Source organism: Oryzias melastigma, linkage group LG8 (genome assembly GCF_002922805.2).
Source record: "Oryzias melastigma strain HK-1 linkage group LG8, ASM292280v2, whole genome shotgun sequence".
In the NCBI taxonomy this organism is placed as follows: domain Eukaryota; kingdom Metazoa; phylum Chordata; class Actinopteri; order Beloniformes; family Adrianichthyidae; genus Oryzias; species Oryzias melastigma.
Genome location: NC_050519.1, coordinates 1,917,317 through 1,933,769, shown reverse-complemented (window position 1 = coordinate 1,933,769; position 16,453 = coordinate 1,917,317). Strand labels below are relative to the sequence as shown.

Here is a 16,453-nt window from a genome sequence, read left to right as displayed (position 1 = left end):
ATTCACACAGTGTGTGTTAATGTATTTGTTTATGTGTGTAAAAATAGATACCAGCAGAAAATAAAGTAGAATAGTTAACCTACAGTTAACCTGGCTAATCCCATCATGTTTGTGAGTTCTATGATCACATTAAACAAAGTTGATTAATTTCAAATGCATATGACTTATTCAACCAAATCCCAATGTCCTATTTTTATGCAAACATACTTTTCTAACCTTTTCTTTGAGAAAAGGTTCAATCTTGGCACAAACAGGAAGTGAACAGCTCTGGTCATGTGACATTTTACAGAACACATCTGACACGGCTTATATTTATTGAGATCCTTAATTACTTCAATATATGCTGAAAATGCATAGAAGGATCATTCAGTGGCATTTTTTAACCTTAGAATTGTTTTTTTTTTCATATTCATACATTCATTAACATCGTTCCTCTTTGCCACATTCTGAGGGCTAAAGAGATGTTTAGAGAGCAGAATCTGTGTTCATGTTGGAGAACTTTATAGCTTGTAAGTGTTAAAATAGTATCTTAAAATAGTTTCAGGCCCTCCATCTGAAAGTACAGACGTCTCACAACAAGAGATATCCTGCAGGTGGCGCCAAAGGAGAACGAATCTGTGACACAATCTCTTTTAGATTATAATAGACCTGTGTGTTTATTGTGTCATGTGGTAGAATAGTCTTAACATAATATAATATTCACAGCTGGGATGATATAGTGTTTCAGATGATAGTTATGGGACAAAAATGTTTATTTTATCTGACAGGTTTCCTTAGTTAATATGTACATATACAGTCAAGTCTTTTTAACTAGATTCAATTCAAAACGTTTTTTTTTTAATTCTTCAGCTTTGGTCTCGATCAGGTGAACTGATTCGCATGCATTCGGGTTAAGAACCTACTACTACAAAAACAGGTTTTTTTTTGTGTTTTTAACATGTTTTTGGGTCAATTTTCAAATAATGGGGGAAATGTTTGAAGAAAATCCAGCTCAAAATTACATTTCTGAGGATTTCTTTATGGAAGCTGTGAATCAGGAGCAGATGAAAAGACACCTTTATATGTGCTAATCTAATAATCGAATTTTGCTCCTCTCTAAATTACATGTGGGTGATGTTGTACTTGCGTACTGCGCCTGAATGAGTTTCCTGCAAGTGTTCTGTCTGTGAAATGTCTGCTCAATATGAGTTACAGAAGTCATAAATTCTCTATTTTTTTTCCCCTTGAGTTATTGCTGACAATAAAGTTTGCATTTCATTCTTTTACTGGCTTAATAACTTAATAGGTTATGTGTGCTTGTATATTCTGTCCATTATTATTTATTTTTTATTATTGTTATCCTCTGTGATGACACTTTGTCATCAGTTCTCTGTGTTTTGTTGAGTTTTGAGGGTCCTGTTGGGGCGTGAAAACAGGCTTATTGTTCAAGAACTCTGTGTCCAAATAAATGCTAAAAAGTGTGGAAAAAAGTGAGCATTATAAATGAATGATTTCTAACCTTTTCATTTCATTTGATAAAAATTCCCATAAAAACTTGAATGAACTCACAGCGCTCACAGAACACCGTCCCCCATGTTTTCAGCCCATCACACCTGCTGTTGATGACATCATCAGGCTTCTGCAGAGCTGGATGATGAGCTGAATCAGGTGTGTTTACGCAGGACAACACGGAAACTGAGGAAAAGGGCTGAGAATCCCAGGTTTAGAGTTCCAGAGGTCTCCATAAATCAGGCTTCTGTAGGAATTCTTTATAGTTTATCCACCAGACATGTAGGAGAATTTGATACATGTTCCTTCTTTAATAGAACATATTTGGGAGTGATACAGGCATGTTGTAAAGCATTGTTAGGTATTTGGTTTTGGACCGAACACAGAAACAGAATTGCTATTTTTAAACTCTTTTTAAACCTTTCTTCATCCTGATCTGAGATCCTCATGTGATCCAAAACATTACAGATATCAGGAACAATCAGGTAATCCTGGCTGTCAACACACGGAAGAGGATGAAAGCAAACAGATGTCAAAGATTATTCTACAAAAATAACTTCTTTATCTTTCAAACTCACCATCTGAGGACTCGTCGAACAGGCCCGACTGTTCGGGTTCCTTTATGGGAGAAGTATTTACTGTAATGTGTAGCATTAACATTCTGTTGTAAAAATGTGCCTCAACTTTTAGAAACAATTCACGTCCTTTTTTTTTCTTTTTAATGTTCTTGCGACTTAAAAGCGTTTGAAAGAAACTTTTGTCTTCAGAATTTGCTCTGCCAAAAATAGATTTTAATAATACACCAAAGTAAACCCTCAAAATGATAGTTTTACTGTGGAAGCTTTTGTTGCTGAACAAGTTTTGTTCTTACGAGACAGAAGCTCTAATCATGAACCCACCACCTCCATGCTTTAAAATGGTCATGAAGTGTTTTAGGTGAAAATTAAGGTTTTGTCCCTCTCTGATCATCTTTTGATCTATTTTTAAAATTTTTTACCAATGGTTTTTTAATTATGATTATGCAGTTTTAGCCAAAAAAGAAAATTCTTGGACAAAGTTTCTTCTAAGCGACTGGAGTTCATTAGATTTTTATTTTTTATTATGAACATCTAAAAGAAAACATATTCTAAATACCACAAATTAAATAAGAAAAATATATAATAATATTAATAAAAAAGTCTCCGTCAAACTAAACTCAAAAATAAAAATTATAAAAAATATAAATTGAAAAGGGGAAGTCCATCCCTCCAGCTATTTCTTCCACACATTAGTCCATAATATTCAACATAATTTCTTTTTGTCATTTTCCACAATCCAGATTTCACAAATAAATAATTGGATATTTAATATTTTTTCTTCTAACTGCTGGTTGTTTATACATAACCCCTCAGAGAGGAACATCCATCCATTTGGTTGAACAGTTTCTGAATATTATGAGGTGATTCCTTGTTACTGTCTTTGTAAACAACTTTTATTGCATATTAATTTATTGTATATAAATAAACTGAATAAAACAAATTCAATAATTTAGAATTATATTAATAATACAACATTATATTAATATGATGTTATCATGCTGTAATAGAAAGTCACATGTACCACTCCAATACTTTATTGTTAGTTTTTCTTCATGTCAGGCAAGTAAACATGTTTGCAGTCTTTAAAAATTAGGAAATAGTATGAAGAATAAAAAATGACACAATTCCGAGTTGTTCTTATCGCACATATTTTAGAAACCAAGTCAAACCGTTGACCACGATGTTGAGATGTGGGTCCACGTTTCTCTCAACAGTTTGGAGGTTTGAGATAAAGAAAACAAAGTTTTTCTCCTAAGAGAGGAGAACATTCTTTGAAGAATCAGACTAATTCATCAATACATTTATTACAGCAGAGGCTCAGGCTTCTGATTTAACACCTGTTCAATCATCAGGTCTTTGCCTCATGGGAAAAAAGAAACAACCAACCAGTAGATAATTAGATTTAGTTTAAAAATATATAGAGAATTAAATTAGTAAAGTGCGACTAAGATTAATGTTTATGTTCTGAGGAGATGATGTTCCACAAAGTGTGGAAAATCAGACGGAAGTAGAAGAAAATCTTTTTGTGGATGTGCCAAACGGGCGTTGAGGTGCAGGTGGAGACGGAGGCGGTGGGCGTGGTGGGCGTGGTGGGCGTGTTGGGCGTGGTGGGCGTGGTGGGGTTGAAACTGCTGCTGTTGATGGTTGAAGGCAGAAACGGTCCCACCGTCTGAACCAGGAAGTCCTCAAACTGGCTGAGTTTTTCAAACTCCATCACGGCAACGGCAACAGCTCGTCTTCTCCTCAGGGAGCGGCGTGCGAACGACAACACGGCGGCCTGATACCAAGAGCCGCCCTGCTGACACATGAGCGGGCCACCGGAGTCGCCCTGGACACGGAGAAGGGAAATCTTTTCAGTTTTTACAACCTCACAGTCAACTTAGAATCTGCACCAAATAAGTTAAGAATTTGTTTTTTTTTTCTTTGGTGGCTTTAATGAAATGTACTCCATGACAGTTCTCTTTATTCGAGAGAAAAAAAGTGTCTGTCACAGCCATTGACTGTATATGAGAACTGCACTGAGTGACTCCGCCCCCATGGCATTCCAAACAGCTGTTACTCATTAATGTGGGTCAGAATAACCATTCTTAATAATCCTCTTTTTGTTTAATTAAAATTTCAGTTATAAACTGACCAGTCAGATACCCCCCCAAAAAAGTAGGCGGAGCCTGCTGGCCCCTCCAACTACCTTCAAAACGTTTAATTGACAGATTCCGTGAAGCCCGCTGTCAAGTGGTAGAGGTGTGGCCTTCCAATAAGCTCACTGCTGATTGGTGAGATTGGTTGCCATAGTAACAATGAGTCAGACCAACTTGGACCAATCACTGCTTACTAGGGATGTAAAGAATAAACAGTGCTATCTTGTCTGTCAATGAACTTGTTACCATACCAGGCACCAATAATCAAGCTGCCCATACTGTGTGTCCCGCTGTTTTGGTAACAGAACTTATAGGACGTTTACTGGATAAAACTTTCAGATCACGACTATAACACTGTTATAAAATATGTGAATATTTTAGTCTTCTGTTGTTATAATTCCAGACTAGAGTTTTCCCAATATTCAATTCAATTAAATTTTATTTATATAACCCAAAATCACAAAGGAATTTGCCTCATTGGGCTTCAAAATATGAACAATTGTTTAAAACTGAACAGACTAAATAAGCTGGTTATCCCTGCCCTTAGACCCTCCCTCCCGGTAAGGAAAAACTCCTAAAAAAACCTGATTCAGGAAAAAAGAAGAAACCTTAGGGATTCCCACATGAAGGAGAGATCCTATCCCAGGACGGACAGGAGATACCAGAACAGTTAGAGAAAGATTAGCTTCTACAACTATGTATCTAAGAGTTCATTCAGATGGAGCTGAGGGACGAGTGATGATGAAGTCCATAGTCAAGATGAAGTAGAAGTGCAGTCCACGACCAGGAGGACAGACGACCCAGCAGGAATCACTCTCACTCAGAAGACACTGAACCGTTACCATCATCAACACACAACAGTTCTCAGGAAATGCTTCAAATGTCAAAACCAGACAATGTTTTGCTTTACCTCAGCCAGCGTGAACATCGTGGTACAGATGCTGTCATTTGCAGCTGTTGGCCTCGAACATTCTAGCACTGAAGTTTGGAACTCCTGAAGAACTTCTTCTTCTAAAAGTTGAACAAAAGTGTTTAAATGAAACCCTTTTCAGACATGCGTTTTCTTATGCTGTAATGTAGACTCACCTCCTCCCCGTCCAGAACTCCAGCCTGCAGCCCAGCATGTTGTTCCCACAGGAAAAGTTCTTCCGTTGTCCAGACAGATGGGCTGGATGTAATCACTCAGGACGGGTGGGGAGGAGAGTTGCAGCACTGCAACATTGGAGCCTGTCTGGTTGCTCAGAGTGATGTTTGTCACTGTCAGCGACACCTCAAAGGGGTTTGATCCATTCTGCTGCAGACGACCCAACACAACCGTCCACTCAGACGCCACAGGAGAACTGTGGAGGACATGACTGATTCAACCAGGCCAAAAATGGAAACTGATTCAATCTTTTCAGGTTTGTTTCTCTTTTATTCAGTGTTTTTTTTATGGTAAATTTAAGATCCAAGTCCTTTACACTCACACTTCCATTCACACACTGATAGTGGCTCCACTGTCATGCAAGGAGCCATTCGGACCAACAAAGTACTGTGAGGTTCAGTGTCTCGCCCAACGACACCTGGACACTTGGGCAAAAGAAATGGAACAAAACCTGAAATCTTTGTGTTGACACGGTCGACTACTCCTATCACACAAGTCTGCTTTCACTCATCAGGTATGGATGTTACTCACCTTGAGAAGCAGTTAGCATTGCTAAGCACAGAGTCCAGAGAAACTAGTGTCCCTCCACACACGTGCTGTCCGTTCTTCTGCAGACTCGCCATCCACGGCCACTGACCTGCAGTTACCACTGAACTCTCATTTAACACGTGGGAGTTCAGGAGGGCCCGCCCACAAACCACAGCTGCAGAAAAGACGTACACACTTTAAATACCTGCTATGACCTTGTGTACAAATTCCCACTGATTGTATGCTTGTTGTTATTAATAGGTGTGGTTTTTGTATAACGTCCAGTTATTCCTTGCTCTATGTGTATTTTCATGATCTGCTGCTCACCTCTCTATTTCTATTTGTCTGCTTTTTTCTATTGACTTATGACACTATCCCATTCAGGTGAATTCCAACAATGTTCTTTTTTTATTTATTGTACTTTCCGGTACTTTCATAGAGACTACAACTGAAAGCTTGCAAATATACTATAACATTGCACAAAACATTTTTTCACATTTCATGGAATCACTGTTGTTTTATGGATTGTCCCTTAATAAACACTTAAACTAAAATTAAAATTTAAAATTTGCTAAATTAAGACTCATTCATATATAATACATGAGGGTTTCAGTTACTGGCTGCACGGTGGCGCAGTGGTTAGCGCGCTCGCCTCACAGCGAGAAGGCCCCGGTTCGAATCCCGGCTGGGACCTTTCTGTGTGGAGTTTGCATGTTCTCCCCGTGCATGCGTGGGTTTTCACCGGGGACTCCGGCTTCCTCCCACCGTCCAAAAACATGCTTCATAGGTTAAATGGTGACTCTAAATTGACCCTAGGTGTGAATGTGAGAGTGTATGTGTGTGTGATTGAGGCCCTGTGACAGACTGGCGACCTGTCCAGGGTGTACCCCGCCTTCGCCCATCAGTGGCCGGGATAGGCTCCGGCACCCCCGCGACCCCGAAAGGGAAGAAGCGGCCAAGAAGATGGATGGATGGTTTCAGTTACTAAAACACAGGATTCCTTATGTGTACATAATACTTTAATGAAGTTATTTCCTGTAAATGTTTATCGTATCTGTTCATAACAAGCAAATATGAAAAGTAACTAGAAATTGCTTTTATTCTGTTCACATCAAATGGTTACCTTTGGGTGTGGTGGCTGGTGACCGGGTTGTGGTTGTTGTTGTAGTGGTGGTTGTAGTGGTTGGACGTGTGGTGGTTGTTGTAGTTGTAGGTTTAGATGCAGTTGTCTTTCGGGGGGCAGAAGTCGTGGTTGTAGTGGTTGGACGTGTGGTGGTTGATGCAGTTGAAGGTTTAGTGGTTGTTGTAGTTGCTGTTCGAGGTACAAAAGTCGCAGTTGTAGTGGTGGTTGTAGTGGTTGGACGTGTGGTGGTTGTAGTGGTTGGACGTGTGGTGGTTGTAGTGGTTGGACGTGTGGTGGTTGTAGTGGTTGGACGTGTGGTGGTTGTTGTAGTTGTTATTCGTGGTACAGTAGTTGTTGTAGTTGTGGTTGTAGTAGTAGTAGTGGTAGTAGTAGTGGTAGTAGTGACATTTGTAATTGGGGGCACTCCGGAACACGACACACTGAGGTCACTGTCTGTTCCAGTGGAGGTGAAGGCGATAAATCCCGGCTGATTACTGGTGATTTGGGCATTGATCCAGGTCTCGTACCGAGACACTCTTGAGTAGACTCCAGGGTAATTAGGTAGAGCACAACCTTCTCCAAAACTCACAATTCCTGCTTGGATCCAACGGTTGTTCTGCTTAATCACCAGTGGACCTCCTGAGTCTCCCTTCAAGATCAAAAACATTTTCATTTAAGGAAGAAACTAAGAGAAACCTTTGGAATACAAAAGATGACGATGTTTACCTGACAAGAGTCTTTGCCTCCTTCTGGTAACCCGGCACACACCATGTTACTCGTGATTGAGACGGTGTTATAGTTACATTGACACTGTCTGTTTCCCACAATCGGCACTTGTACTTCCTGGAGGGTTTGTGGGGAAGGAAGGGAGACTAAGGGAAGAAAACGATTTATTCATTTACAACATCTGAAGTCCATGAAAGAACAGCTTCTGATTGTTTGTAAAATATCTACCCTACTTCCACTTCCAGTGTTGCCCCAGCCGGTGACCCAGGTGTTGATGCCGCTGTAGAAGTTGCTGCTGGTGGAAGCCAGACAGACTGGAGTAATGTAGGGGGTGAGGGTTACTGGTGAGGAGAGCTGCAGGAGGGCGATGTCGTTATCAGATGTCACAGAGTTGTAGCTCGGATGAACGACTAAAGTTGTTATTGTTCGAGACACCATGTTGGGGTTGGATCCCTGCAGACTCTGAAGACCCAGAAGCACGTTCACACCAGATGCACTGCGACTGAGACAGAAAACAGAAATGTTAAAACTGTGAGACGTGTAGATTGGAGCTTTAATCACAAACAAAACAGTTTAGAACCAAAGCTTTAATGCAGGGTTGTCCTCAAGGGCCGGTGTTCTACATGCTTTCCAACCAACCTGCCTTTGAACCTGATCCAGGTAATCAGCAGCAGGTAAGGCAGGGTTTCTGGAAACCAGCAGGAGGCCGGCCCTCGAGGACTGACTTTGGACTTTGTGTGGTTGATCAAATCTATGGTTTCTTATGAAAGTTTTTCATGACTGTTTTTGATCTCAAGTATGTATCAAAATTACAAAAAGAGGCAAAACATTTCTGGAGATCATTGTTACTGTCAAAAAGGTTACTCAAATATCACAAACATACTTGTTGCCTTCACAGCCTTTATACAGACACATGTCAACATGTATATAATACAAGTACTACCATTAGTTTGATTGAAGCTCACCTTGGAAAACAGTGAGCCGCCGTCAGCACCCACTGGTTGTTGATGAGCGATCCTCCACAGAAGTGTGCAGATGTCTGCAGACTGACCTGCCAGGGCCAGAACCCTGGAGGAGCATTCTGTCCTCCAACAATCCTGGTGTTCAGATTAGCCTGACCACAAACTGCAGAGAAAAACTGCTGGTTTAGTTTCTGTGGACTCAAAAACTGCTGGACCTCATAGATCTCTCACAAAATTCCAAAGGCTTGTTGTTTCAAGTTTCCTGTCACATTTGTTTCAATTTTATTTGGTCTGCTCAAAAGTTTGTTTCATATATACACTCACTGGCCACTTTATTTGGTACACCATGTCCAATTGCTCATTAGCACAAACTTCTAATCAATCACATGGCAGCAACTCAATACATTTAGGCATGTAGACATGATCAAGTAAAACGATCTGCTGCAGTTCAGACTGAGCATCAGAACAGGGAAGAAACGGGATTGAGGTGACTTGGAACATGGCATGTCGGTGCCATACATGCTAGTATTTCAAACACTGTTGATTGCTGCGATTTTCACCCACAACCATCTTTAGGGTTTACAGAGAATGGTCAGAAAAAGAGAAAATGTCCAGTTCTGAGGGCAGAAAGGTCTTGTTGATGCCAGAGGTCAGAGGAGAATGGCTAGACTGGTTCCAGCTGATAGAAGGACAACAGTTACTCAAATAACCAGTGGCTACAACCAAGGTCTGTAGAAGAGCTATAGCTTCTCTGAATGCACAACACGTCCAACCTAGAGGCAGATGGACTAAAACAGCAGGAGACCACACTGAGTGTCACTCCTGCTAGCAAAAAAAAAATGGAAACTGAGGCTACAATTGACACAGACTCTAGAAGATAGAGAAACAGTGTCTGGTCTGATGAGTCTCCATTTCCCCTGCCACATTCGGATGGTGGGGTCAGAATTTGATGCCAACAACATGAAAGTATGGCTCCATCCTGCCTAGTGTTGTGGTGGTGGCATAGTAGTGGGGTGGATATTTTCTTAGCACACTTTGTGTCCCTTAGTACCAATTGAGCATGGTTACAACACCACAGTCTATCTGATTATTGTTTTTGACCATGTCCATCCTTTTATGACCACAGACTACCATCTTCTGATGCTACTGTCAGCAGGACAAGGCTCCATGTCACAAAGCTGGAATCATCTTAGACTGGTTTCTCTAACATGTCAATGAGTTCACTGGACTCTAATGACCTCCACAGTCCCCAGATCTTAACCCAATAGATCACCTTTGGGGTGTGGTGGAACAACGCATTCTCCCCCCCGACTCGCCACATATTGACGTTTGGTTAAGGACCCCTCTGCGTCACTTTTTGACGTTTTGGGTGTCCCCAACTTGCCGTTTTTTGATGTGCTGGCTGTTTGTAAAATCAAGGGTCCGGAGCTCTTGGGATGTGGTACCTGATGGGGTACTGGACGCGGACTGGTCTTCGGTACTCGTCTAGTACTAGTACCCAAACCCAGTACAGGTACGTTAACTCTAACCCGGCACAGGACGCGTTACTTAACATGGTGCTGGACCTGAACCAGTACCGGAACCATGCATGAACCAGGCTTGGATGCAGTACTGGACGCAAACTACCAGGTAGGGTTAGGATACTGGTATTGTGTTAGGGCACCGGTGCGCTCCACATCCCGGTACTGGTTTGTGCCCCGGAGTTTGGGGACCCAGGATTTAATGAGAACAGCCAATTCCATAATCAAGTGCCCTAGAAATTTACCAGAAGTCTTTGCAAAATAATAATAATAAAAAAAAAAGCTGTTCATTAATGCTCACTACATTGGTGGATATAGACCAGGGGTAGGGAACCCTGGTCCTCGAGAGCCACCTTCCCGCATGTTTTCCAATATACCCTGTACTGGCATGTTTTTATTGGCTGGACACACCTGAACCAGGTAATCAGTCATGAGTAGGGCCTCAAACAATTACTGGTTCAGGTGTCTCCAGCCAATAAGAACATTCCAGAGCAGGGTATATTGGAAAACATACGAAATTTGGCTCTCGAGGACCAGGGTTCCCTACCCCTGATATAGACCATAATGCATTGTGTTTGAACAGAGGGATATCCCTTGAGAAATTTTGGACAAACCTACCCCCTCAAAATATTCCTCCAATTGGAGCGGCAGAGGAAGAATTGGGATTTGGCCTAAATGTCTGTCTTCAACAGAATGACTGGGAATCAGGGTTGGGAAGCCTTAAACATGTCCTCATCCCACACATTTTCTCATTTACCTTCTTACTGTGATTATGTTTCAAAATTTAATTTTCTTTTTTTTGTGGTGACTTTGGGACTCCAGAGACTGTCAGTGTTTCTAATTGTCTTTGAAAAAACAGAAACATAAGAAGCTGATAACTTTGATCAAAAACTTTTACTCACCAGAAAGCTGAGCCACACTCTCTGGAAGAAAACACAGAGAAACAAAACAGAATGAAACATCACTCTTTGATTTATGCCAAGTTTATAATCTTTGGGATGGCGGCAGTTCAGGTGGTTGAGAAACTCAGAGGTGCTGAGTTTTACAGTCAACTGTCTTCCACTGCTACCTTCAAAATAAAAGTCCTGCAAACTCCTCAGAATCTGAGCGGTGCAGGACTTTCTGCTCCGTCATCTCTTAAACAATTTTCAGTGATGTCATGAACCTGTTTTACATTCAGCTCCTGGAAATAACAAACTGGTTTTACTGTCTCGATTGGTACATTTTTTCAACACAAGCTTTTGTTGTTTTTCAGTCATGCTTACAGGAAGTGATGAAAGGTTTGTTAACAAAGGCTCAGCTGACTGCTGTTTAATCCGTTTCTGATGGACACTTTTAGCTTTCCACTAAATCATAAATGTTTTGTTTCACCTGCTTGGATCTTCATTTACTTATATTAAAATCATTTCAAATGATACCGCAAAGTTTCAAAGCAGGTATTTTATGTAAAACCAAATTTATTTCAAGACGTCGCAAATCAAACGAGAAACCTTAAACCCAATTATTTTATATTGAGTTGTTATTCTCCAATTTAGTTGATAGAATTCAAATAAATTCAGATTATGTTATAATGACAGTAAGTAGTAGATAATAATCACGACTTTGTACGTTTTTTTCTTTTTTTATTTCTGAGAGTTTTAAAATGTCAAATTTTACTGTTATACTCGTTTTTCTTTCCTCTTTACTGTAATTTTTTACTCATTCATCCCTACAAAAACAATCATATTACCTCTTTTTGTCAATTATGTCATTTTAACTGTGAACCTAAAGACTGTTAAGTGTTGCTCTTCAATCCCTCAACTGACCGACCAGCTAATCAATCGATCTGTTAATTAACTTTTATACATGCGAACACAAAAAGCTCTAAAGGCTTTAAGAATAATAAAGATTAAAAAGAAGTGAAGCACTGTAAAAAAGAAGAAAAATAAACTTTAAAAAAGAAATTCAGTAAAATTTTGTAATTTATTTTTCATTCAATGTATCTCATTTTATTTTAGCCAAAGAGTGGAATGATAGTCATCCTTTAAGTCAAGGGAGGGCAAACTGGGGCCGATCGTGGCCCGCCAAACAAATCCTATTGATAACCTTATCAATGTTTGATTTTCTGCTGTGCTCCCATTGATAGTGATCGACAAATACATTGACTCTTGCTTAGGTGCAGGAAGTTATTCTGCATTCATGTGGTTTTGGAAGATTTGTTTTTTGTTTTTGAATGCTCCGTGTCGGGGAGTCATTTTTCCAACACCACACGAACGCAGCTTTTGCCTTTTTCACTGAAGCTCATCAACTCATTGGTGGAATTGGCACTAAAATGAGAACAAAAGCCTCATTTTTAAAATAAAAACTCCAAAATGTTCAATTTTGAAATAAATACATTCATCATTCTATCAAATGTAAAACCTGTTTTCATCCAGATTCAGTGTTAATTTATTCCTCTTTGTGTGACCCACAGGTCCATGTCCTCTTGATAATTTGTCGTTAACAATTTTTTAATGTGTATGTTGATTTTTTTCTGCTCTGTTGTTGTGTTTTTTTTAATACCATGGATGTATGAGCTTTTTTCTTCATTCTTACAAAATTATGTTCAAAGTAACACAAACTTTTTCACACATTTATGTAAACTTGTGCAAACAATTCTCACATCAGAACAATAATTGTGTGTATTTTATGTCACAAAGGGATCATCCTGTGAATAAAAAAACAACATTTTCCACATTTAGTTGAAGTTATTGTAAGTTCAAGTTGGTAACAGGAAAAGTTAAATTTACATTTTATCAAAAGAAAATTAATTAAATGAAAATGCCTGATATTTTTTGGAGAAACATAAATACTATGCGAGTTGTCTGACATTTCAGTAAAAGGTTTTATGATTCCTTAAAAGGCAGTCTGACTTGAAACCATTGACAGAACCGGCCTGCAGCTGAACATTCTGTGAAGGAATTTCAGTTTTTGATATTTGACGTGAGGAGTGTGAGGCTAAAAAGATTTGACAGATCAAATATAAAGGATGAATGTTGCAGGATAAAAATGTTGATTTTAATATCGTTTCAGAAAAGTTTCTTTATTAAATGAATCTCCGACTCTGACTGTGGTTCTGATCCGCTGTGAAGCTTCTTACCTTGAGTGCAGAGCAGCAGCACAGCCACAGAGATCAGCCTGAAAGCCATGACTCCAAACGACAGATCTGCTCTCAAAGTAAAACCACCAGGTATTTATACACACCCACCTGTGGCTCACCTGTGTGACAGCTCCTCCTCACAGACGGAAACCTGTAGCGAAAGACATATTTTAACTGTAACCTTCCTTTTTCCATGAACTTCCCTCCTGATGGCTTTAAATGATAAATCCGAACATTATAATCATCCATAGGTTAAGAAAATGTGTTATTATTAAATATTATCAATATTTAATGATATTTCTCCATCAATGAGATTAAATACTTTGATTTATGGAATTATTTGTGAACCTTTTGATACATTTTTATGACTTAGAAAAAAGAGGCATCAAGGGGTTAAAAGTATTTCAAATACTCTTTGGTTTATTAAAGCTTTTTATATATTTTTTATGAAACTGTGTTTATAATTAGGGTTCCTAATAAGATGCACAAATGTTCAGCTCTCCATCCATCATAAATACCTACTAATTCCTGCTCACCGAAGCACTACCAGTCTCGGTCAGGAGAGGGTGGGGCTCACCCTGGACGGTTCTCCAGTCCCCCACCGGCTCCTCCAGTTCTCTGTCTGTGAAAATGTTTATTTCTTTTAATAAAATTCAGAGTCAAATATGTATTTACATATTTAAAAGTGATAAAATAAGTGACTAACAAAGCAATTCCCTTTGTGGTGTGGCTCTCAAAGCCCCCGACTCTAAACATACGTTTACACTTTTGTACAGAAACTGATATAGAGTCAAGTGTGTAAAAGATCTGATGGGTAATTGTAAGTAAAGAAGCTACTCCGTTCAATTGTCAACCATCCCTGCAGGTTCACCCCAAAACTTCTCATGACTCTGCTCCCATTATGTCAGACTCAGTCATTTTTTTTTTAAAAGATACTTGACATCCAGTTAACGAACAAAAATCCAGTTTGCTTCTGACCTCAGATCTCTGAACATCTATTTGTCTGAAACCAGAATGAGGATGTAACAAATCTTCATTGAAGAGAGTGAAAGCAGCGTCATCCGCTCTGACCTGACAACATTCCTGCACCTTTGAAAACGTAAAAAAACGTCCTCTTTGTCTGCAGTTATCTGTCCTGTCGATGTGATTGAGTTTCCACAGCATCTTTATGTTTCTTAACATACCAAAGGCAGTCTTAGATAAACTTTTTCTCCTTCCTTACTATATTTAGTTTTCATAAATTACAGTGACGTCTCAGTAACATGTTCATTTCCATAGGTTTAAACAAACCTCGCCGTTTCAAGTTCACATACATTCCACTATGGTTCAGATTTGTGTGAAATCCTAAGAACACACACGGTTGTTGCTCCTCAGAAATCCCTTCAATCAATACATGTGTGATTTAAACAATAGGATGACTTTATTGTCATAAATATCTCCTCCTGCAATAGAAAGAATCTAAAATTTTATGTCAAATTCAGACATTAAAGCAGCTGGTTTTGGTCTCAAATGTTGTGTTTTCTTGTTGGTGTGATTTGCACCTTAGAACCAGCTCACAAATGTCACAAACAAGAATGAATTCAAACAGTCTGGAAACATTTTAAAGTTCATTTTATTTGCTCCAAACTCAGCAGTTCAAGCTGGCCACAGCAGCACCGACGGTCCTGGACTTACACCCGCCGGTTTATAATCTCCGTGTTTCCACGTTCTCTGAGGTTTGCCGTTTCCCAGTTGATGACGTTTCCCCTCAGCGCTGATTTTGCAGAACTCAAGTCTCAGATTTCACTGTCTGACAGAACCGAGTCCCACAAGTTGACATCAGACACTTCTCCGACTAAACATTCATCAGCATTGAAGCCTGACTGCATTTGTTCAATGTCGTCTGGATCCTGCCCCAGGAAAACTTTGCCCCCAGCGGGTATGATGTGACCCTTCCGGAGGAATTTGGTCAGACTTCTCCTGCCGTCCATGAAGAGGTTCGTCGCGCCTGTTCTGGAGTCCCAGGTCAAACACAGGTGGGAGTTCAGGGGGCCGAGGTCAGGGACTTTGAAGGAGTCACTGTAACCGTCTCCCAGGTAGAGGGAGATCCTAAAGACAGAGAAATTGTCCTTCTTTCAGTTTCAGTTCAAAATGGGAACGTAGAAAACATTCCCGCGTACCTGCCGTTCAACTCCCGCCACACATTCAGCTCGTTGTCCTTCTTTCTGTACGCAAAGAGGATGCTCTTTTGCTTACCGGTGATCTCTGTGGCCACCTGCATGCACAGAGTGAAAGCCCCCAGCTCCATTTCCATCATGGGAATAATCTCCACATAACTGTGGCTTGTTTGATAAGGGAACGTGACCGTCCTCATGGACAGAGTCCCTGAGAAACACAAAAATAAAGATATTTTAAGAAGATGCTCTTCAGTCAGGGCTTCAGGTTCTGAGTTCCACCTGCTTCCAAAATATCTGTGCTCCATGATACAGGTATATGCAGAAAACATCCATCCATCTTCTTCCGCTCTTCCAGGACCGGGCCGCGGGGGCAGCAGTCTAAGCAAAGATGCCCAGACTTCCCGCTCCCCGGTCACTTCCTCCAGCTCCTCTGGGACCTCAAGGCGTCCCCAGGACAGCTGAAAGACGTAGTCTCTCCAGCGTGTCTTGTGTTTTTACCAGGGCCACCCCCCCAGTGGGGGAACAGAACAGAACAACGTCATCTGCAAAGAGCAGAGAGGAAAACCTCTGGTCCCCAAACCAGATCCCCTCTGGCCTCTGGTTGCGCCTAGAGATTCTGTCCATAGAAACTACGAACAGAACCGGTGATAAAGGGCAGCCCTGCCAACATGCACCGCGGACAGGTCTGACATGTTGCTGTTATTCGCAGACCAAATCCTGCAGTTTGCAGCAGAATCACAACTTTTAGAAAAGAAGATGAGCCACTTACCTCCCACTATGAAGGAAGCAGCGATGAAGAAAAGGCAGGACGGAAGTCTCATTTTGTTGGAGGACCCCTGCAGAAAACATTTTAGTTCATAACTAAAACATCATTGGACACAACGGAATGCAATACTCACTGCACGGCTGGGACGAGCGGTCTGTGGGTAGCAGGTGGGAGGATTTAAAGCCAGAAGATGACCCCCCCCCCCC

General features: G+C 40.5%; 2 protein-coding genes across 2 annotated transcripts; both read right to left on the bottom strand.

The window, feature by feature from the left end:
- Positions 1 to 2,962: 2,962 nt before the first annotated feature.
- LOC112146912 (transmembrane protease serine 9) lies at positions 2,963 to 13,491 on the bottom strand. The gene is made up of 10 exons (XM_024272973.2): positions 13,326 to 13,491; positions 11,110 to 11,130; positions 8,691 to 8,850; positions 7,959 to 8,227; positions 7,726 to 7,871; positions 7,000 to 7,648; positions 5,880 to 6,051; positions 5,291 to 5,544; positions 5,115 to 5,215; positions 2,963 to 3,894 (listed from the first exon to the last, which is right to left on the bottom strand). Exons 1-10 carry the CDS (start codon positions 13,372 to 13,374, stop codon positions 3,517 to 3,519), a joined length of 2,199 nt encoding a protein of 732 aa, XP_024128741.1. The 5' UTR covers positions 13,375 to 13,491; the 3' UTR covers positions 2,963 to 3,516.
- A 1,428-nt stretch (positions 13,492 to 14,919) lies between these two features.
- LOC112146917 (C-reactive protein) lies at positions 14,920 to 16,441 on the bottom strand. The gene is made up of 4 exons (XM_024272985.1): positions 16,381 to 16,441; positions 16,251 to 16,317; positions 15,485 to 15,689; positions 14,920 to 15,413 (listed from the first exon to the last, which is right to left on the bottom strand). Exons 2-4 carry the CDS (start codon positions 16,300 to 16,302, stop codon positions 15,101 to 15,103), a joined length of 570 nt encoding a protein of 189 aa, XP_024128753.1. The 5' UTR covers positions 16,303 to 16,317; positions 16,381 to 16,441; the 3' UTR covers positions 14,920 to 15,100.
- Between the last annotated feature and the right edge of the window lie 12 nt (positions 16,442 to 16,453).